We start from the raw sequence: 25,114 nt of genomic DNA, 5'->3' as shown, positions 1-25,114 counted from the left end.
TGTGAGCCCATATTCCTGCTAGCTGAAATGAGCAGTCACTGTAAGAATCAGGAACCATTTGGAACTTGGGCTCAGGCTTTAGCTGCTGTATGTTTGGAGCTGAAAACAAAGTAATGGCACAGCAGAGGTCCACAGGGACAAGGGACACTTCTAGGCAGGATAAGGCATGTTGTTTGTGTTGCTTCCTCTCCAGTGCTTTGGACTATGGCTGCACCTGCTCTCCCTTCTATGTTTAAAACCCATATGCCTACACTGCACAACATGAGCTGCAGAATACCACAGAGAGCACAAATATAATGAGATGGCTCACACAGCTGGCCGAAACGGTCTTTGCAAAAATCATCCAGGGCATTGATTTTATGGGTTACGCAATGCTTCCTTGTATGAAACCAGGGCATCGCTTTGATCTGCTTTTTATTGTATTGTGAGAACAACAGCCTTTACACACGAGCTCCAACTGCAGTTGTTTCAGACTAAATATACAATAATCTTGGCGTTGCACTTGGTACAACACAATTCTTTGGGTTATAAAAGTGTGTAAAATAAAATGATATATTTTTTAGGTCTACACGTTCCCGGAACAGTTCTTTGTTGTTTTGCAATTGAGGTTAAAGACTGCTTTACAATAAGTAAAGCTGCTTCACTCACACAAGGAGCTTCAAAGGACAGGCCACACAGAATATTCATGTCAAACAGGACCATACCCTCCCATAGCTAAGATCATGCTCACAATAAATTGTATTAATGTAAAAATGGAGAACGGAGACCAAGAAGGTGGGCTGTATTCCCCGAGTAGGTTTCGTATTACTTTGCTCTCATTAAAAAGCAAAGTCTTAATCAACATTGTAACGTAACACCTGTGGGAGGAAACGCAGACACCGAGGCCAATGTACTGACACTGATCCTGCTCCACAATCAGAGTAGATCGTGCTTTAAAGTCAAAGGAAAAAATACTTAAAAATAAAGCTTTTCACTGTTAAATGTTTGAATTATTCCTTAACAGAAATGTTGTTGCTTTGCATTTGCAGTGTCTAATTGTCCCTCATGGATAATAAAGATACCTTGAACCATGAGCATCTTCCCTCATCCAAGAGAATTTCAATGTCTTGCAAGACCCTTTAAAATCCTGCTCTACCTTTTTATTTATTTATTTTTATCCGTGAATAAAATGAACATGATTTATTCGCAGGAACATATCTTTATTTCTGTATCATACCGAGACAAGCTGCGAAAGGAATCCAAAGTGCTGCACTGAGGCTTTCACACATTTAAATATAAATATTTAATTTACAATTTGATATACAATGCATGCACAGTGTGAGCTTCATGTACTTTAAAATGATTGTGATAGCTTTAGTCATTTAGTCACAAATATTTGTAATACCATACATGTACGTCATTAATTGGGTTTTTATTGTATAATTTGGGCTGACAATTTTGGTTTGGACTTGTCAACACAATGTAAAACAGATTGCTTTGTTATGCACACTGCACAATCTGGGCTAATTTATTTATTGTTCCGAATTATGTCTCGGTGTCAATATTCATTCTTGGCATCTGAGATGCACTTTTTGCAGAAAAAAAAAATTGCATTTATGGGACAAAGGAACTGCGTTAACCTTTTAGGGACTAACACAATAACGTGGGTAGCGTTCAATTGGAACAGCCACATGGACAAAAACAAGTCAACCTTGCACCATGCAAAATTATTCCATCAATGGAGAAACAAAAGAGGTGAAGGAGAGTGATAGAAAAAGTAACTTATTTTACAGGTTTGGACTTTCAGTATAACATAGGGAAAAGTTGAATTTACCTCTGTGGTTTACCTCTGCTGCATTATTTCCAAAGTGGTATTGATAACTCAGAGCTGGTGTTGTGCTGTAATAAGCACCCCTGCTGTGAAAAACATCACTGCGATGTGCATTTACGTCAAATGCACAATAGGGGTGCTTTTCACAGCACGGTTGCTTATTATGGCACAATAGTGGCGCTGTACCTGCTTCCTTAAAGGCTTCTTCCTACTGTCGCGTCCATTAAGGACCAAACAATCATATCACCAGGAAATGCAATAGGGCTATAGGATTACCCCCCACTCACCCTGAGCTTGCAGTGAATTTTGCACAACCAGCCAGCTTTTACAATTCATCTACCTCAAATGTTTTGTTCAAAGGTTTTTTTTTTAGTTTTTTTAGTTGCTTTTCTCGTTCGCAGGTTCTTACTGCGTTTTTTTTTAATCACTATTATTATTTATTGATCTATTGTTGTCTGTTGTCGGGAGAACCCTAGGGTTACCATAACCCTCACATAAATTGTACTGTGTAACACTGTGCATATGACAATAAAATCAAATTCATTAATTGATTTGGCAAAATGTTAAAATTAAAAATGAGTCCACAGAAAGTCAGCAAAAATGTACTGCAATGGAACTATTTCAAGAAGTATGTGCAGAGGTCTAAAGTTACAATATTGCATAAAAATGGCAAATAAGATAAAAGAATACTTCATTGTCCGTTTACTCAAAAAATCAGCTTTAAAAATATCCCCCCCTAAGGGATTACTTTTGGTTCAGGAGATATTGCATTCTTCAGTCAAACTTCAGTTCAATATTCACTGTATTACCACATGTTACAATCACAGTATTAACTACTACTACTACTAATACTACTACTAATGGAAGGGTCTTGACTACTCCAAATGAGACCACATTTTTTTTATAAAAACCCATTGAACACCGAACAAAAAAAGAAAAGAAAGAGAACGGTGCAGCCCCCACAACTTGCTGAGTGCATTGTTTCAAATTGCAATTTCAATTTCAAAACCATTATTTGTTCAGCTGTACAGCTTGCTCAATTAGCACACAGCCAACTTTAAGTCTGAACAGCACTAAAAATCTCTACTCTATGTGTCTGCTGGTGCATAAATCAAATGAATATGCACCAAAAGAGCAGAGGTGGTAAGTGCTTGTACTTTTCTCAAAGGCATACAGCAGAATGTTGGTTCTACTGGAGAATTGATGTGTTTGAGAAGAAAAAAAAGAATGGCCAAATTGACATTTATTTTCTACAACATGAGTTGATCACAGCTGCAGTTTGCAACACATGGCATCCTGTTACAAATATGATGTCAAAGATAAACGGATATGATGTCCTCTGTGTTATTCTCTCAAATTATAGAAATAAGAAACAGCTGTTTACACTGGTTGAGTAGTCCGTCTTATGTTGTTGCCACACGCACAGTGAAATAAACAAACCTGATGACTTCTACTTCCATTAGAGGACGGTGAACGCTGCCACTCCAGCTTTGTAAACACAGCATCTTACGAGTCAACAATGACAAAATGAGCACTGTCTGGTCAGCAGCAGATCTGAGGTAAACACAAGGCAGCATACGACAACTAAACAAAGTCATGGTGAAGTGGAGCAACAGTGACTGCAACTGCATTGACAGGCAGCTCTCGTATATCTGGTACTGATGTCAGGCAGCAGATGAAATTTGAGATTGAATTTTTTTTAACTGTATAATGTGATTAATTTCTGCACAACACAGGCCTTGGCCTGCTTCTCGTCCTCTTGCTGCAGCCTCACAGCAAAGCCAGCCACTGACACTGTCCCCAGAGGCATCTGCCCCTAATGCTTGAAGCAATACATATTCATTTAAACACAACATTTATGACAAGGATTAACAGCAACAACAAAAATCTTCTCTTTTTTTTTGCCAGTAAACAAAGCAGCCCATCTGTCAATGCACAAGAACATCCACAGTTTTACTCAAAAGGTCTGGCATCATGATATATTATCAGCATCAGCCGCCTCATCACTTGATATTAATGAACCATGTAAGAGCACACTGTGACAACAATATGCATTTTTAATCGCCCAATTATAAAGCAGTGGGATTTGGGAATGCTGCAAAACGCAAACATTTACAACAAAACGGTGCAGATGGCTTTCTGCATAATCCCGATTTCAGGCTTCATTGGAGATGGTTAAATGAGAACCAATATTACATTGATACCAATCACAATGTATCAATTAGCTCTTGAATGAATGACACCACATCGATATTTATGTTACTTTCATCATTGATCTGTTTTAGAACGACTGGTAATCATGACACAATTTGATAGGAGTCTGAGAAGGACACTCTTAAAGCTCTCGACCACACCTCTACGTTCAAGCAGCATCAGCATCAAGTTGTAGAAAAGTATCAACAAGTGTATCAATACGTATCAGTAAGCAGAATTCATGCTGATATCGATAAACAGAACTGGTATTAGTATGATACCCATCCTTAGGGTTCAGGAGAGTCAAACAAGGTAAAGCATGTTGATGTGGTGCATTGCGAGCTAGTTTTCTCTCTAAAATCCTTCCCGGGCAGTAAAGAGGAGCTTTCGCCCGCACAGACTGACAATTTGCTCCGATTAGAGTCTACACATTCACAGATTTAGTGAATTGTCTTTTTGAGAGGCTGCCAGAAAGAAACTCAAAACAAACAAACGAAACAAAAAAAAAAATCCTCCTCAGTTAAACTCCTGTCGTCCCACATTGTGTTACCGGCCGCTGCACTCCTTAATCTGCTTCAGGCTCCAGGAATCCTCCATCTCTACTGTTTCCCTTACAGGAGCAGACGGGATGCACATGCTCCACGCTCTCAAAAGCCTCGGGTAGGAGCACAAACAGGGTCAACACAGTGGAGATGTACACAAGCAATTTCAGTCTTGAGTGCCCCTTAAAGGTCTCTACCCCATTAGAAAATAGAGGTCAGCAGCATTAGGTCCACAACTAAACACAGTAATTGTGTAGTACAAAGAGTTCAGCGAGGTCACACTGGCAGCCCATTAATGCTGTAGGCTTTGAAATAGACAGGCACTGACAGCCTTTTCAGCTCCTCTTGCTGTGTCCGACCCACAGACACAGACGAGAAGTGAACAGCACACGTGGCAGAAACAAACATTTCTGAGGCGGTTTGCGTTTTCAAAAACACTACTCATGTTGCAACCAGGTTGTGATAATTCATTCCCTTTCCTTGGAGTCGGCAGATAGTGATTACCATATATTTCTGGCACGACATTGGCCTGTCAGCTGGAGAGTGAGTGTGTGTGGATGTAGCGGGAAGGCAACAACCCATTCTGCCTTTGTGCCTGTGTCTAGCCTGGCAGGGTGGATGTACACTCCTCCCCATGTCCCTTCTCCAGGGCTGACTGGAAAAAGAGCAGGTAAGCTCTCTGATGAAACACGGGCACAATGAAAGACAAAGGCAGATTGTTTTGTTGAAATATTCAATGTATTTTAACGTTTTCTGCCACAACAAATTTACATTACCCAAGACACAACTCTGGTGGGACTCTTGCTTGACTTGAAAGCAAAATTATATCACCAATCATATCACCATCACCATGACAATAGGTTATTTTCTCCAAATTGTTCACCCCCAATGTTGAAGGTTAATATGAAACACAATTGGTGAATGGAGTTCATGTGTGTGAGAACACTGCTGCCCCTATTTTTCATGGAATATTTGACAAAACACACATAATACATACATAATCAGTTTTATGTAGTTCTAAGGAAAACTGAACAAATATCACCTTGATGTACTGGAAAAAACATTGTGGAAATAATTCCAAAAAACAATCCTCCAAGTTTAATCAATGTAATGAACCTGAATTTTATGATCCAGTGGAAATCATTTTAATGTAATTGTTAACCTTAACCCCCCCCAAACAAAAAAAGTGTCACATAATGTGTCACGGTAGATTATTCCCCTTGTTTTGCAGACTGTGGTCTTTTCACCATAAGCAATTTGAGCTTCAAGGGCCTGCCTGAAGACAATAGAAACAGTCAAGGTGATGTCATAAAGAAACAGCAGCACTTCTGTGTGTGCACTGCTGCGTTAGCCTACACCTGCTGTAATTGTTAAAGCACATGATGCATCTGCTGGCATGAGACACTGCCCGTTATTGTACTATTTTATTATTCTTGAGCATCCTATTACAGACAGACAATGGGACTGGTTTAAAAAAAAATGTCATGGCCTGGTATTTTATTCTCTATTAAAAACTTTTAATTTGTACAACAACAAATTTATTTAAAAAAATGTACAAGACGAGTGGCAAAAAATGTCCAGTAGTCTACAATGCCGATGCGGCCCTGGGCAAGACACTTAACCCCACTGAGTGTGAGTGGTCTTCAAAACTAGAAAAGCACTATACAAAGCATTCACCATGAATTTTTGAAAGGCACTCGTTTTAACAAATATTTCAATGATTTTTTTGGACGATGGCATGTTGAATGTCTGGCAAAAACAAGTTTATGTGATGATGTGTCACATTCTTGAAGGGGTACATTATAATTACATTACCAGATTTCAAGCATAACCATTAACCATTAAGGGGCAAGGGGTAGTGAAAGGGGCAGGGGTAAAAATGAGAAATGGAATTGGGCCTATGACTTTGGTGATCATGATTGTTTGTGCCAGATGGGCTGGATGAAGGATTTCTGGAAGGATACTGATCTCCTGGGAATTTTTCCACAAACAATAGTCTCTACAATTTAATCAGAATGGAGTGAAATACAAAAGGCATCCAGGGATCGTCCATGTGGAACAGTAGCAGTGCTGATGATAGAGGTCAGAGGAGAATGACCTGACTGGCTCACTGCCTAGCTTTAAAACTGTAGTGAGCAGCACTGCACCTCAGAATGCATAACACATCAAAAGCTGAGGTGAGCAGACATCTGAGGCAGGAGTGGACACAGACTTCCAAACACCAATGTCGTCTGCTCTGATCTTCTTAACAGCATCCGACGACCGAACGCGCCTGGCGTGTGTTCTCTTCGCCCCTCAAATTAGTAGTTTGGGTTTTTGTTTTAACTTTGGTTGGACTGACTCACATTCAGCGCTGATCATGCTGTGGACACACCCTGTGTCAAAAATCTGTTTGAGAAATGGACATGTGTCCTAACTAAAAACACAATGCTGCCAGTGGAGACACAAGGATAAACCGATTACAGACATTAAACCAAAGGGTAATCTCATAAAATCTATGCCTGTTTAAGTCTACAATACCTTACATATATGAACGGTGATTTATTCAGCCTTTTGTGACTAGAAAGTAAAGTCTGTAAACTGCTCACCTTCACCAAAATCCAAAGAGAAAATCAACATTTTTTGCTTGTGGGCACACAAGAGCTGCCTTGTTAGGTAGGTTTGTGTCACTTAAGTAAATCTGAATAAAGGATTTCAAACACTGAGGTCAACACATTCAAACTCACTGCTGGAGGCAGCAGTGGATCAACAATGATGGAAAATAGCCGATTATCTCAATGGACTTTTGTGTGCAGTTTACAAAGCAAATATGATATTCTGGTCAGAAAAGGCAAGCAGGTGTAGTTTTTTACAGATTTTCTAAGGAAAGCCTTTTTTTAAAAGTCTTCAAAATCTGTTTATCCTTGTGTCCCCATTGACAGCCATGTTTTCAGTAAAAGCGAGTTTTCCTGTCTCAAGCTGGTTTTCATTGCAGGGGGTGAGGCGTGGGCATGCACAGTGCAGTCAATACTTCTCACAACTACCCTTCAAAAAAGCTGAACTATAGCTATAATTCCAAATTGATCATACCACAGCCAGTGTATGTATTGTTGCGGACACATTTCACCACCTTCTAATGGCTACTTCCAGAATGATAATGCTCCGTGTCACACAGTAAAAATCTCAGTCTGAGATCAGGACAAGGAGCTGAATTGAGAAGAAAACCTCTGGGATGTGGCGAAATGGGAGACTGACAGCATGAAAGTGCAGCTGACAAATCAGCCTCGTCTCCCGGATGAACACTGCTATTTTGCTCATCTGCAAACCACGGAAAATGTTTCTTATGTGCATGCAACATCCGCCATTTATAACATCAGTAAACATTGTGCTGAGGAGTTAATGGTCTTAAATTGCTAGTTGCAGGTCTTTGTGGACTTTGTAAAAACAGTAGCGCATATTCTTATGGCTGATATCACGACAGTTAAGGCCATGCCTAAACATGATCTTTTCTAGGCCCAAATTTAATTCATTATTTTTGCCAAAAGCACCACAGGCTATTTAGACACTGTCACATTAGTATGCATGTCTGTAGACACACACACACGTATCTTTGGTTTGCAGGAACGTGCAAGTGCAACATATGACCCTGGCAAATGGGTTGGACAAATCTGCAGGGATGAAGTTCAAAAGAACTGCAAAGAGCTGAATCCATGCGACTATTGTGTTTCTAATAAAGTGCACCATGGTTCTGTATCACAAGGAAGCACAATAGACACACACGCGCCACTGAGGAGAAACGTCATGACTATTATTTCTGTTCCCCCGAAGCAAAGGAGCCAGATTGCAACATACTATCTGATGCCGCTTTAGCACAGACTCTGGCTTGCATCATTCTTTCAACAGGTGAAGCCGAGCGCCGTGGGACATGCGGGACAACAAGAATCCTCAGAGGTTCTGCACATGTGAGACACCTGGTTACTGTGATACTGCCACACAAAAGCTGAAGGTCAAGTCAATAACCTCGTTTTACCAGGAGGAGAAATTATCTGCACAAAACACGCATGAATAATATGAGGCACAATTAACAGCTCCAGTTTCATCCGCTTTTTGTTAAAGAGCATTACAACCGATTTACCAACGCAGAAGTGCGGGTCAAATAAATCAATCAAATGAAATTATACTGCACCTTTCAAAGAAATCGAATACCAGTCAAAGTGCTTTTCAGGTGATTAAGAAAAACACAGGACGTTAAAAATAACATGAAAATTTGACATTTTGAGACTAATGCGTGCAAAGTAGATAATAAAATACTTGTAAAGATAATACAGATATGTAGAAAAATAATGGTATTAATATTAATAAGACAAATGGTCAACAACATGGATTTAAATGAAATCAAGTACTATCCAAAAAAAAAAAAAAACATAATTTGACATAAATGCAAAGCACAAAGCACCGACTGTAAAAACATGGGATGTTTATTTCGTCTTGAAAGAAGCACAATGTTTGTCACTGAGTTGGAACATTAAGTTTTTGAAATGGCTGGTTATGACAAGATAGCAAATGCATCAGCACAAATATGTTCATGAAAAAATGTGTTATAGCTTTAAATTGCCATTTTTAACATATTATCACATGTGAGTAAGGACAATACAGTCACAGATTTGTATGTTAGTATGAGCTAATACAGCTTTAAGTGGGGGGAAAGGAGCAGGCTACATACATGGTGAGCAAACTTCGGTCTAACTTATCTCCAGCCCAAACCAAAGCCAATTCCCATGTTGTTAGTGAAGTTTATAGAACTTCACACGCCACCCACTGGAGCCACAAAATGCTTTCAATTTTACTTTTAAATACTCATTTCCATTGCATATGCAGCATTATCCCCCAAGACCCAGAAAAGACCTCAGAGAGAGGCCAGTATGTTTGTATTTTGATGATATTCTGGTGAAAACCACTTACATTTGGTGAATTTGAGAATGCCAGCAAATTCAAATGTAACACATGCTGCCTCTTTCCTTTGTTTTATATCATTGTGAAATGAATGTCTTTGGTTAGACCTGACACATCTGTCACTCTGTCACCTTGGGATCTGGAGCGGATTTGGAAGTGATTACCACTTTTCATTGCACAGACTCAACAATTAAATCCTCTTCGTTGTTCATTTAGTTTCCGACATAAACATAAAATGATTATATTGCTATAGCACATGCACAAGTTGTGCATAGTGGATTTGTTATAGCCACCCCAAGGCTTTGGAACATTTACCCATTTACAATTAAAACTGCTGCTTTAAAATGCTATTATGCAATTTTTGTATCTTATTCTATTTTTATGTTATTCCACTCAAATGTTGAATCTATTTTACTTTATTATTTAAAAAAGTACTACTACTTTATCCATAGTTGTTCTATAATGTACTTTATAGTCCGTTCAATTCAGAGGCTGACACAGTCTGAAAGCAGCGAACAGTCCCACAAATGGAGCTGAACTCTCTGCAACACCAAACACAGTAATACAGTTGTAAAAGCCACCTATAGCGTTAAAGGCTTATGGATTCAACTTAACAGTGCAGTCCAGCGCTCTGCTAAGCGAGCTATGTGCTGTGGACGGAGCCGTCATGTTTTCAACAACTGTTATTTTCCCCCTTGCACAGCAGGTAACAGAGCATTTCTTCTGGGATGAAATCTCCACGGGCAGCGAGGGATTTGTGTTTACGTAGCAGCACCAGGGAGCCTACAAGGACATGACATGTGACTGCAGCCCTGCGCCCGAGGATGGAGGCGCTTACACATCAGCCACAAAGAAAACCATACAGCAAAGTCAGATTTTTGAGTTCTCAATATGAAATCTGACAGGTATGTATATATGCTGTACATGTGAACCCACGGTGTGCTCCACATCCTTTGATAACTGCCTCCTATTTGTGTCCTTCCTAATCCGCAAACACTTTCATATACACACACACACACACACACTTCAAATGTAACTATAACAACAGCTGTGTGTACTGCAAGGTTTAAGGAGCTTAGAAGGAGATTTGGGAAGCGTGTCATTCACACAAGTCTTCTGGGAAATGTGCGCTCGCTCTCTACACTCAGACTCCTCCGTGACCTTTTCATACGCGATTAGAAACTCCAATCAAACTCGGGAGTGTCACTCTCGGCAAGAACAGCACGTCTCGTCTCCCGCTAGTGTCAAAGTCACTGAAGTTTGCCTTCACTGTAAGGTAACTGCTACATTAAGTCAAATCTGCGAGAAAAGGCTCTGTGAGCGCCGTATGGATTTTTGTGACAGAGACATGTGATATTATTTCCCAGAGCTGAAGTCCTCAGACTCATGAAGGGGAAGGGGGGAGGGGGTGAATACGGGATTATGAAAGGCGATTACTCATTGAGATTGTGAAATGTGACGTTTGCTAATCAGATTTAGAGCAGAATAATCCCTGATGTAGAAGAAAAAGAGAAAGTAATTAATATAGGAGCAATGTACAGTGTCATCAGCAACATGATTTTAACCTTCCCTGATACAGTGCGTTTTTTTTACAAATTTCCTAAAGCATACATCTTCTTATCACCTCATTATTCTCCACAATAAACTTTCCCACTCCTGTGTAAACATGTTAACTCCGGCATGTGCACCGTTTTACATCTTGAAAAAAAACTACATGTATTCCTTACTTTATTTTGGTTTTTACATTAGACCACAAACAGGGACATGGAAGTGGGTTCATGGTACTGAATGGCGAGTTATTAGAAAATTGACTTGAAGCCTACTTACAGAGTGGTGAATACTATGATTTTATGCGCTGTACAAAATGTCTTTGTTCCCAGTGGCCACATGGACATTTACATAAAGGTCACCCTTTTAAAAAAAAAAAGAAAAGAAAGATGATTTTATAGCCTAAGGCTATGGAACTAATAATATAAACAATTGTCACTGTACTGGTCATTTTCCTTTCCCTATTATTAAGCATATAGTTCAAAATCAATAACCAGGCTCTTCAAACTTTCTTAAACCGCGGAATTCATTAACGTGAATAAGAAGTTTGCATTAATCTGTCAGTGACAATATTTTTTTTTCCATTAGATTAAGCAATGCAGGCATTTTAAATCGATATGCAATTAAATTCCATTTTCAAGCAATAAAGATGCGAGATTGGAAGAAAGTGTTTTTTTTCTGCTTATTTTCATTAGTGGGATTTAAAAGGTGTTTGGACTAGAATTGAAAGTTTTCAACTACTTTCACTCGTGGTTAGACCTCACAGGAACATCTCTTGTTGTTCAGTGTGTCACATTCGCAAAGGACAAAGGATATAATGGTACTTGTTTTCCACACAACACAGCGATGGAGACAAGATAATTAATGACACAACAGACTACAAACAACAGCGTGATATGAGAGATGCTTCCTGGACGCGAGGAAATATGAGACTCTACAGGAGGCCAACAAGGAAGTTAGAAGATATAATAATAACTGAACACAATTTATAGACAATATAAAACATGTTTTTTTATTTATTTTTTTTATTCTATAGAGCTATTTGACTTGAAGAAACAAATGTGCAGGCAATATAAATGAGAACGTTTATAGTCATTTTCTCTGTTTCAGACTATACATGAGGAAGTACAACATGAAAAAAGATGATCATAATCAATTAATCTGTCAATTATATTCTCGATCAATTGAGTACTTGTTTGGTCCGTAAAATGTCAGAAGATGTTGAAGAATGTTGATTGGTGTTTATTAAACCTGGAAATGATGATGCTCTTGAATGACTTGTTTTGTCCACAAACCAAAATTCTTCAGTTTTAATGATTTCTTATTGTGTGCAAAGAAACCAGAAATGATACACATATAAGAAGTAGTACCAGGACATTATCTGGTCCTTTTATGGTTAAAATAAGCAAAATAAAGTCCAGACGAACATTTTTAAGGGTTAGGTGTGAAAGGGCTAAAGACACAAGTGTGTGCAGTGCCAACTTTGACATTGTTTGGATAAGAAATGCAAGGAAACAGGTGAGTTCACTGGCTCACAATAGGGTTTTTCTCTATAAGTAAGAAAAACAGCATTTGTGTTCTTCCTATAGCATGCGTTTGTCCACGCTTCTGTGTTGATGCGACATACTTGCAGTGCCCCATTGCCCATTTCAGACAAGGAGGAAATCTTTCATATGTTCAGCCATGTGCAGTCATATTTTACAATATTCCTTCAGCAATGGCAGAAGCAGGATCTCAGTGTGGCATTGGCAGCCTGACAGCCATTAACAGGACAATAATGACTTTGAGGCCACCTAAACCATGCACTGTCCCTCTATCACACGGACCTTGTTGCATTTTTAATCAAATTCTACACGTGTGTGGCACATTCGAGGAAAAGCTTGCCACGTCCCCTTTTCATTGCCATATGTGTGTATACCCTCCTGTAGTATTGGGACTCCTGAGTGCATGCACGAGGCAGTGGTGGTGCCAGAGGCGGCTCTCAGGGGGCACATTATGCATGGCAGGCAGCTGTCCTGCCCGCTGTATGTATGTATATATGTATGCATGCAGCATGAGCTCATCCATGCAGAGAGACATGTCGGACACAAGGAAGAGCAAGGGAAAGTGGGAGGGGATGGCATTTCAAGGGAATGTCACAATATGAGTGTGTCAGGTTGGAGCTCACATCTGCTGAGGGAACCCGTCATATGGTGTGGCTGTGTTCGGTGAGTTAAAAGCATTCATATGCTATTGCTGCCCCAACCACCACCATGCTGTGCCCTGGAAATGCAGAGTTCTTCACCTGAAAACTAATTTCTACAGATTTTTCAGAAATAACAACATTTTAGTTGTTTTTTGTTTCACAAACTATTATATTGTTGATTCCTTTTTTTTTTCTTTTAAGAAATAGATTACCTGAATCTCAGAAAAAAACAGAGCTTTATTCAATTACTTGAACACAAATGAATGAAATGAAAACCTCCGGGAACAGTGTAAACTAAAGAAACCTTCCGTGTGGCACCGAGCCCATTCATAAATACAGAAGATATAAATCTTTAAAAAACAGGTCACACTTTTATAGTTTCATTTTTCAAAGAGGAAGAAAGAAAACGGCTGAGCCATTAAAACAATGAGGCACTATATGGTTCGAAGTGAACTTATCTCAAACTTGCATTTTTTAGAGCCTATTTTCAGCAGCAGATTAATCAACATTTGGTGTTTAACAGAGTCTATACAGCAGGAGGGTGGTGCGGGTTTGATTCAGAACAAAGAAACAGAGTGTGTTAATGGCAATGAAGGAAAATGTCATCCATCGCACCAGTGCAGCTCATTGAGGCATCTTTAATATTCAGTATAGAATACAATTAAGCTTTATGGCACACCGCAGTAAGTTGTATCAAGTCCTCGCTGCATGTTAGCAAAATGCATTCATTGTAGTTCCATTTATGAGATTTATTGGCTTCAAGCTCTCGGCTGATTTATTTTTCTAAATGATCCACTAAAGATAAAGTTGGATACAATAAACAAAACCAGTTAAGCACCACATTTACACCAACTACCAGTTACAGTCATACACATTTTCCCAGATTGAACAATTACCAAGAAGAATTCAGTTTAGTGAGATGTTTTCATTAAACACATCTGATGCCACTCATTTCTTTTCCAAGAACAATTAAATTCAAATGACATGGAAATATAAAACAAAATGTAACTGACGGAGCTTTCAAGCCACGTGACATTCTACCTTCCCGCTTAAGGCAGTCACAATGCTTTCAGTATGATGTGGATCAGACAAATCTACAGTATCTTGCCAAATCACTGCCTCTACTTCCTGCTGCAGCAGCAACAACATATTGTCGGATACCCTGACCAGGCTGACCTGTGTGTTTAATGCCAGGAACCTGGCTAGCGCTGCAATTTACGATTATTTTCGATTAATATGCCCATTATTTTCAAGATTAAGTGAGTAATCGTTTGGTCCATAAAATGCCAGAAAATTGTGGATCGGTGTTTTCAAACCTGGAAATGATCAATGGAAATTATTCAGCTGTATGATTTCTTAGCGGGTCACACGGTTGGTGTAGTGGTTAGCATTCTTGCCTTTGCAGCAAGAAGACCTGGGTTTGCAACCTGGTTGGAACAAGGAGTACAAGGCATGTTCTCCCCATGTATGTGTGGGTTTTCTCCGGGTTCTCCGGTTTCCTCCCACAGTCCAAAGACATGCAATATGGTGATTCGGTAAATTGGACACTGCAAATGGCGTGGGTGGTTGTTTGTCTCTCTGTGTCCCTGTGATGGACTGGCAAACTGTCCAGGGTGTACCCTGCCTATCGCCCTGTGTCAGCTGAGATTGGCACAGCACCCGCCCGTGACTCCCATGTGGAGGATAAAGTGGCAGAAGATGGATGGATTATTTCTTAGTTACATGGAGCAAAGAAACCAGATAATATTCACATTTAAGAAGCTGAAAAATCTGAAAACTTGTTTTAATAATTAAAAAAAAGTTGCTTATAAAACGAGTTAACAATTCATTCAGCAATTGATTAATAATCGATCTGTAACTATTAAACAAAGTCAAGGAAAAAAACTCCAAGGCACACAGCAACTATTACAATGCCTTTAACGTAGAGGAATGGTCATATTAAACCATTTAAATACTCCCCTTATTGCATAGAAAAGTCTCTGAGTTAAATATTGAATTACATGAATTAGAATATTTTAAAAAGACGAATCATAATAAAGGACTTTCTCTTTCTCTATCTGTATCAGCATGGACAGCATGGCTCTCATTCACAAGTACTTTTGCTGTACAAAATATTTATCTATAAATGCTCAAAGCAGAGCAGTAAAAGGTTAAGACGTATGAATGATTTCCCATCAAAATCAGCTGGAGGACTGAAATAGAAACTTCTTACTCTCGGCTCCGTGTCAGTGCGACGTGTCTCTCAGCCAATAACTGTTCTTCTTAATATTTTCTCAACCATTATAATAATACCAATAACACTAAATTACAGGGGAACCATGTACAACCTACATAGACTAGACACACTGTTGTGTCTTAACACACAACATGTTGAAATTGAATGGAAATAAATACATCTGCTTTCATTAAATACCCCCCCCCCCCTTAAAAAACTCCACATTTGAATTTTTTTTTTTTGTAAATGCAATGAGGAAATGACACCGGATTGAAAATGAGGAGGTGAGGGAATCCCCCCTCATCAATGCAAGTAGGACCACACAGCAGCCATCGAGAGATAAGTGATCGTATCCTCTGCTCCACCTGAGAGATATGACTCACTAAAATGAACTTCTAATTGACAGCTTGTATTGGTCCTCTCTATTAGTGGGGAGACAAGTGTCTTGAGGGGGCTTTTCATGTGCCTGAAGATGCCCGACATGTTGGAATTATTTCCCCGTTGGTCTTAAAAACCAAACCTTAATTGGATTACTTCAGCGCAAATTGGCAGGAATAAAGAGTCAGTGCAGCAACAGTCAGGTACAGACACGCCAGCTGAACTATTTGCAAATAAACCTAAAAGTCCACATTGCCACAGAGCTTGCCAAGCTTCCGCCAGATAAAACCCCAAAAGGACACAAAGCTCCAAACAATTACAGTCAATTCGTGACAAGCATCATTTTGACCACAGCAGCGGACCAGTGTGTGGATCAGTGATATTGGGGGGATGTCAGCTGGGGGAGTGTAATCCAGGCAGCTGTCGCTGGGCGGTAAGAGGAGGGGAGAAGCTATGAAAGGACACATCTGCTGCAATTAGGCAGGAAATATGAAGAACTTAGCTCAAAGTTTTAACTCAGAAATTCATACAAGCCATTTAGCAAATCCAATCCGTGCCACATGTTCCTCAAATAACAGTGGACTGTGAAACATGACAAGCAGTACATCAGCAATTTTATTCAATTTGCTTTCTTGCCAAGAGTTGGGCAAGATCTTTGAAACTTATGATTGTGTCTGCTATGCAAAATATGACGCTAAGCCACAAGACGGTCACTTAAAGACAATTAACTTCGCCATTCATTGTGACTGTAATTTTTGACAAATTACAGTCACAATGAATGGCGGCATATTTTAAGACAAATTAAAACAATTTTAGATTTGGCATGAATAACTACTCACAAAAAGTAAATAAGATCCAGCTAAGACCTGGTAATTGTCCTGAGTGATCAGATCCAATCACAAAACCACATTCTGCAGTGGTTCGAGGACACATGTCCACGTTCCTGAGCTGCATGAATGCAATCTGTCCTCAGGACAGATTAGAGACTCTTCATTGTTTACACAAATCAATGCCAATACATTGAAACATCTCAGTATATTTACATACACAATTAAATTGAGCTACGGCCATAGTCAGACTAAGACGGGCAATCGGACAATTTGCCAAGTCCAAGTATACATGCAGAGGAGAAAATCAATTCATTGGCCGGAGAGTAAGACTTCAGTCCAACTGAGTGTGTACATGCAGGAGTAATAGGACTATGAATTGCATTATCCAGGTACGTAAGTCTGACTAAGACTAGCTCGAAACTTAAGTCGTACTGTGTTTACATGACATTAAGAAAACCAAATTATTATCTTAGTCCGACTAAAATCAGACTTTTAACATGCTGTGTTTTAAACTCATTTCATGTTACAGCAGTGTGAATAGTGTTTTAATTCACTCAAGTATCTCCACACTCTTATTTCTGTCTCTCACACAGACAGACAGACGTGCTGACAGCAGCTGACACATCTGTTAGTCTGACTCATTAATTCACATGAATTTGTTCTCGTGAACAGACATGAAATCAGTGTTTATTGGAAAACAGGTTAGGGGAACCAGAGCCGATATCATTTAATCAGAGGAAATGCATCCAGGAAGCATTTTTTTCCCAGCAAGAAAAGCGAAGAGCATAACACAAATATGACAGCCAGATCCCCGTACACAACTGATTCAAATAGTACAAGAACATACACACAAATAAAGTAAAAAAATTAGAAAAAAGGGGCCGCACACCTTGTTGAATTTAGATTTGTTACATGAAAGATTATAACACATTTCCTCTAAATCTAATCATGAAACCAAATCATAGTTTTTTGGTTCGTGTTTTAGACAATAGTAAGTTGTCCTTTACCTTCGTGTATCTTCCGCCTTCCTCAGAACTGTCACCACCTAACATCCGGTGACAGTTCTGAGGAATTCCTTCCTATTATTGTCTAAAAAACAAACCAAAAAACTAAGTTCAATCAGAAGACATAATGAACTTTAACAATTATATGAAACCATATCATTTAACCAAATCAAATCCAAGCTGGGTGGTGAGGCTGACTTCCACTCCTTTAAAATCACATTGAGCAACCACCAAATCTGAGAGCGTGTTGCAAAGCAGAAGTTTGAAGGAAGTTTGAAGGAATAACTGGAGCAACCAAAAATGGCTAATCAGGATCTAATTGTCTCATATAAATGACACTTTAGAGGTGGAAGATATTGGCCCAGAAAGACGAGATCTTGGGGCAGAACCAAAAAGGTGTCCAAGAGTCAGCTGCCTTACATTTATCACAACATTTTGCTCAGGCTGGTTTTAGAAAAACACAACCGATGAACGACTTCAAACTGGATAAGCTGCAGTCTGGCATTGATGGAGCATATCCTGATCCTCTCGACACCCTCTCCTAAATCTAAAGCCCATGCATCTCTAATATGAACTCAGGGAGTAGAACGCAAGAATAAATTAACAAGCTGCTAAATGAAGGTTTTCAAGGTAACAGATTTTGTCATTCAGTCTTAAAAGGTATGTTCTTTGGGCTGTGGACCGGAAAGAGTTCCGAGTCGCTTTACATAGCTCCTTACTTGCAAATAATGACAAGAAGGGAGATCATAACTAGACTTCTGTAACTGAGCAAAAGATGCAAATTGACTATCAACATAAAAAGGAAAGACCTTTAAGTGACAAGAGGTCAAAAACCCAATCAAGCTGACCTGGTGTAAAATCCAGGAAGCATTTTAATGCCAGGTGTGAACAGTCGTACTTAGTGCTATCGTATCACTGAGGACCGATGTTAATACCAGGTCTGAAAGGGGTCTAAATGCACTTGACCTTTAGCTCATAGGTCTAATACCATAACTAGCGAATGGATATCATAGGTGAGGGGTGTTATCAGTCAGCAAATAAAAGCGTGGTTGAAGTCTGGATCCATTTTTTCTCTCCCTCCGCATGCAGCAGTGCAAGTGTGGGAGGTGGAGGCATTTAAATCAAACAGATTTGATTTAAACGCTCCCTGTAACTACATCCTGCCAACATTTCACTCTGAAATATGTCACATTGCAGAAGAAAAAGAAATCACATTATTCATTCATGGGTATTGTTTCTCTTCAGTCTGAGGGACAATGGTGAATAAACTGGGCTGTTAAACAATAGTTCAACATTACAATGAAGCAGCAAATTAGAGCTTTAATCAAAGCAGCCTCAGCTGCAGGGTTTTGACAGTGCCGCTGTTGCACTTCTCACGCCCTGACCAAGACTGATGTCACCTAAGAGATGCAAGACTCACTTTGAAACCTTTCCGGTCCCATAGCAACAGATGTAAGGTGTTGATTACCAAGTCAAAGGTGCCACTGCAACAGCTGGATCTTAATCAGCACAGGACCAACCAAACACGGAGCGCTTCAAAACCGCATACACACATCTGAAAACATGTCAAACACTGCGATCTCATTCACATCTGTTTCTCAGTCAGCCAGCTTCTAATTACCAGTTTAAAACAGACATCTGCTTTTGCATGCTTGCCAACACAGTCCAAACAGTCAATAAAAATGATAATGCACTGTCTTACCTCCAGAGTGTGGCGGAGGGCCACACAGCAGAACCACGCCTTGACCTTCACGGACCGAGACAGAGCTTCTCTTGTGAGTCTTAAAGTTCTCCAAGTCTGAAAATTTCAAAGGAAAAAGAGCAGTAAGCAAAACATCCTCACAAGTTTATTCATGCGGTCATGAATAAATGACTGTGTTTTCTCTTCATGTTTTTCCGACATCAGGTTTTCTGGCTTTTTATTCAAGGTCACAGCCCAAGGAGCCTAAAGCAGCAAGCAGCAGGCAGAGAAGCAACAGGTTGCAAGTTTATAATAGGGCTCACACTTGCACACTTGAGCAAGGTTCTTGGCCCATAGTTCTTTGGACTGAGGCTTAACCCTGACAAATGCAGTGCTGTAAACTCCAAGGGACAAGGTTCAAACCCACATTGTGTGTGGAGCAGCAGTGCAAACCACAGAATCACTGCGTCACCCTCATCAATTATATACAGTTACAGCAACATCATGATACTTTCCATTTCTTTACTAGACTGAGAAACATTTCCAAAAGTATAAGAAAATATATATCTGACCCTTCTGCAGCAACAAACTAAACTTGTTGTGTGTGGGGTACACAGCCTTAGGCTTTGCCTCAGGCCAAATCACCCCCTGCATGGGTCTGTAGAGATCCTAAGTTCATTGTGGTATCAGAAAAAAGTTACTTAACAGGACCAGAATTGGGACAGCAAGGATATAATGGAAAAAATGTACTTTAAATACAAAAAATGCATTTTTTTTCCCCAAATAAGTCTATTTAAAAAAGCCAAAAAAAGGGGGAAAGGAACTCCCAAAGTGTCAGTGTGCAAGAAAGAAAATGTCACATCTGTGTATACGACTGAACAGTGGAATTATTAGTTAAATGTGATCTTCAAAACCCAACGTGGTGTAACATGTTGTACAGTATCTGTGACTTAAGTGCTAAACCGATTAAACAGGTAAATGATGCATATAAAATATGTAGAATAACAAAACAGTGACGATAAATAATTGTGGTTTGACCTCAGATTTATGGTACAGTCTCAGTGAAAGCACTAACGAACGGAAATGTTTTCAGTCAAGATTTGAAAACCACAGTGCAACAGCTACTGATCTACCTTTTCTGCTATTAAACAAATGATCTGAACCTCATTGTGACCTTATTTACTCTCAAATGAGGTGGATTGGGTAAATCACTTTAAGGATTTTAAGAGGGACTTGATATATTCACACAATGCATTTACTGTTTTGAATTTCCACAAGAGGCGTTCTTGAATAACTCTTTATAAACTAATAATAATGAGCATTCAGATTGGACTTCTATTAATATGAACTGCAATGATTAAAAACAGTGGGAGAGAAAGTTCAGTCGATGCTGTATTAGGAGGAGGTTCATTGAGGTAGTAGCTCAAATCAATCGCCATTCAACAGGGGGCACAATACGATGAAATAATTAAGAGTGGATGTCAATCTTTAAATTGTGTAAATTTTGTATTTATGGCATTTCCTCCCACTTCCTCAGGAGCACCTGACTTTGCTCGGCCTATGTACACAACTGTATTTAATGATAATGTTAATGGTGTGACTTTGAGTTCTCAGGTGGTACTAGGGGGCCGGTCAAGCGAAAAAAATTTTTTGTAGAATTTCAAAATAAAACTGTCTGCGTTGATATGGACAGGCATATAGTTCACACTAAAAAGGTTTTTATGTCGAAAAATGTACATTTTAGTAGAAAAACCCATACCGAAATAAGCGATAACTTGATATTGAATGGTGGGCCACATGTGGCCTGCTGGCTGCGAGTTCAAGACCTGAGGTATAAACGGTTTGAGAACCACTGCTTCAATTCTTCTTCCTGAATTAAAAGTCACTCAGTGGGGTACGGCGAACCCGCATGATAAATGCACATGAGTAAAGACTATTATTGTACCTTGCACCACAGCAAATGTATTTTGTGAATTATCAGCGGTGTCCTGCATGAGCTGAATGCATTAGGGTGAAAAAAAAAAAAAGGTTTGAAATCAATACATTCACATCCACTAATATGTGCCAAGCAGCAACGTGCAGCCGCTGCTCTGAGCAGCGAGGGTTGCTGCGGCCGGTCACGCATGAGAGATTTTAATAGCTCCACTGGTAATCGGGTTACCTTTCATTCAATACGCCCACCACATACTGAACATTACAAAACTATTGCTGGCATTGTTTTGACACCAGCGCACTATTAAAGTGAGCTAATTTTCCTTTGACAGTTGATGGAAGCAACAGCAGGTCGTAACCACTTCCAATGATTGCCTACACTAATGGCGTATATCCTGGTGGAGCCGCGTAAATGTAATTCATAGATCACATGGAGGCCTCATGTCTGCACTGATAATCGTGGCGGTGGGTGGAAGGGGATACATATGTTCCAACTGGATCTCAATAACTCTAATAATAGCTTGTTAAGCTATATCCCACCACATTTTTTTAATGTAAGTTTCAAAAATACTTTCAAAAAAGTGTTTTTATTTCCCAATTATTTAAAACAAAAATAATAGGCGATGGCGAATGAATATATGAAGACGTGACGTAGGCGCTGAAAAAGAGTGTATACCCATACATATTCTTTAAATTGGATTAATTAACCTTAATTAACCTTGCTTTGTAACACTGAGCATGCAGTGAGTGTGAGCAGCAGCGGGGTCGCGGCTGCTCTCATTGTCGACCTGCTCGCTGCAAAACTGCAAGCAATCCACTTTCAAATGAGATTACTGATTAGTTCAGCTCGGAGTGATCTAAATGTAAAATTACTGGGCTCACTGATTTATGAAGAGGACTGTAAGGTCAGTTAATGTATGTCATATTGGCTCCAGGACAAGTCAGTTAAGAGGCAGCCTTTAATTATTTCTTTAAAAATAAATCTCTCTCTTTTTAACCCACGAGCGCAGTTCGACTAAGAGCGATTTAAGACTCTTAAACCCTATTAAGGAGGGCATTCCTGATATTTTTTAACGATTTATTCCAGATTTGAGGTCGGCTGAGTGAGTCTGTTTAAACTTGTGTTTGAGCTTTAATGAAGACATATGTATACCGTGTCATTTTTTAAATATAATTCACTTTGGAATTACCTGAAATAATTTACATCATAACGTTTTAACAGCTACTTCACTCAACCTGTAAATGGAATGCTGCTTTGACTAATTTCTATTAAGTTTGGCGTACAAGAAAATTGGCAAGTTGGCAAACCCACTGCACATTTTGTTTTTTTACATGCAACATTCTTGTAAAAATGTGTCTTTTGTTGTGAAGTGAACACATGTTTTCATTTAACTGAACGTGACTCTGTGTCATGTTAACTTAAAAATGTAATCAAATCAAACATTAAAACATATATATATACTGTACATCAATGTGTGTCTTGCTAATTGGACTAATTAGGCTATATCAGCTTCATAAATTGAATAATAACAATAATAATAATAATAACAACTAGAAACTGGATTAACTAGAAAATAATAAGTTGGCAAACTCACTGACCATTTCATCACAATACTCTGAAAGTTATAAACACTTTATATCAAACATTAAAAGTATTTATTTCCTTTTAATTGTACTTGAACTAATCAGTTTATATCAGCTTCATACGTTGCTACACAGAATGTGAGTGTTTGTGTCAAGGAAACAAAAAAGTTTTGGCGAGTCTGACAGTCCTGAACATGTGTATGGACTCAAAAGTCAAATTTGCCTTCATGTAGGGATTGGGGTTTTAAGGCAGGACCGTGAATTTTTCACCCCCACCTCACGTTGTCACTGCTCTGACGGCTGCAGTGTCAGTGTAGTGTGAGCCGAGCTCCCAGGAGCTGATCGTAAACCAGCAGTGTTTGTGCTCTAGTTGTTTCCCACCTGCCTCAGCAGACACGGTGGCGCTGCACTGCGGTGGGTTTTCACGCAGCATTGTTTGTGTGGAAGAAGCACAGGTGTGTGACAGTAAAGGGCTCCAGCCTTTAAGAGATAAACTGGGAGATGACATGAGAGAGACACTGCCTACTGAAAAAGTAATTTTGTGGTATATCTTCACTGAGACAGGATTTCTGTGCCGGCTGTGGCACCAAGTTGACAAAGTTTTCAAAAGTTTATTTTGTGAAAGATGCCCAGGAAAAGCATGGGCCTTAATTGAATGTTACTTTTCCTGAAACAATGTTATAATGATGCATGTTCTAGTAAATAAAATACAGTGACTGTCTATTATTCTGCCGGTGAACTCAGGAGAAAGATAGGCTCCATCACATTTTATTGACTTCTTTGATTGATGTGTTTGTCCAATAAGCGTTGTCTGCTTTTCTTTTCTTCTCTGACCTGTCAAAGATTCGGTCCACTCCCATCGCTTTGTCTGAAACCCAAATCCTGACAGCACTGAAACTGAAGGCGTGGAAGTGTTTGTGTTGGTTTATTTATATTCAGCTTTCCACACCAGATATTTTTTTTTTGTTCATGGTCATGCACACTGGCTCTTAGAACCACCCAGGTTGGGTCAGCTCCACAGCTTGAGAAACAGTGATGGTTTCTAACCTGGGGGTGTGAAATTGTTTAATAAAACCAGGCTGTATACTGTACAACTGACCAGGGGTGAGAAGTAAACATTGTGGTAAAAAAAATAATAATAATAATACAGCTTTGAAGTACATTTTGACCCAATTTGATTTTAAAGGTCAAAACTGTTTTTGTTTATTACATTGATTTGTCAGCTGTATGTATTTCTGACTGCTCGAATATAATCAATATCCTCATCGTACAATAATGTCAAAAGTCACAATGACAAAAAAAGTATAACAATGTGTCAGTGATTGACTATAGTGACAAATCTACAGAGAATAATCACCTAATCGTATACAGTTGGGACTCTTGGTACGGTTTGGTTTGGTTTAGAACAGGGTGCGCGCTGTGCAGAGGGCAAGGTCAGTGAGATGGAACGCGACAACACAACGGTCAGAAAACAGAGAACATCCAGCAGCTTGTTTTTTTCGGTCAACAAGATGTCAGGCTAAGTTTGAGAATAGAAAGTGTGGAAGAAACACCAGTCGCAAGGGAGTGATGCTTTTCTGTCACCCAATCAGCTGACTGTTGTCGGTCTATAGCGCCACCTGTACCACACCGTACCATTACTCTGGTACCCCAAGGGAAGGCTACTGCATAACAATAGGTACCGTACCGTACTGTACCGTACCCAACCATTCCACTCAGTGGAAACACGGCTATAGGGGCATCTACACCTTTACAACTGTATTCATTTATAGTAAAACATAGAGCTAACTTACAGCCAGATACGTGGAAGCATGCTACAGTATCAGGGAGGAAAATCTGATTTTAGTCACCTACAAAAAGCCTTACCATGTAAAATCTTAGGTCTACAGTGTCTCAAGAATATGCTTGTCACTTTATCTCACTGTTACACAGCCTTGAACCGGAGGTTTGTGTCAACACAAAACACTCAAACCTATAAGATACTAAAAATGAATTGATGAGACCAGATTCTGATCATGTATCCCATGTCTTTCTCCTGTTCCTATTCTCCATCACAATCACTCCCTCTCTTCAGCACTATATGAATGGTATCTATATGTTTTGTGTGTGTTTTTCCAAATACACGTGTACACATACACACACACACACACTCACGTTTGTTTCCACAGTTTACTTTCCAGCAGCACATCATACGGTATTGAGTAAAGTTCATGCTTTTTTATCAATGTATTTCCTGAAAAACAAATGGAAAGATTTACCCCCATGCCTCCGGTGAGCCTG

General features: G+C 39.4%; 1 protein-coding gene across 2 annotated transcripts in view; it reads right to left on the bottom strand.

Annotated features, from left to right (window-relative positions):
• Nucleotides 1-25,114, bottom strand: part of cntn4 (contactin 4) — a 211,960-nt gene that overhangs the window by 101,176 nt on the left and 85,670 nt on the right. For both annotated transcript variants that reach the window (XM_058632553.1, XM_058632554.1), the window contains exon 5: nucleotides 19,340-19,435. In XM_058632553.1, coding sequence (XP_058488536.1) covers nucleotides 19,340-19,435 — 96 coding nt within the window. The remainder of the gene's footprint in view (nucleotides 1-19,339; nucleotides 19,436-25,114) is intronic.

Source organism: Solea solea, chromosome 6 (assembly GCF_958295425.1).
Source record: "Solea solea chromosome 6, fSolSol10.1, whole genome shotgun sequence".
Taxonomy (NCBI): domain Eukaryota; kingdom Metazoa; phylum Chordata; class Actinopteri; order Pleuronectiformes; family Soleidae; genus Solea; species Solea solea.
Note: the sequence above shows the minus strand (reverse complement) of the source record. Positions and strands in the feature narration are given on the sequence as shown.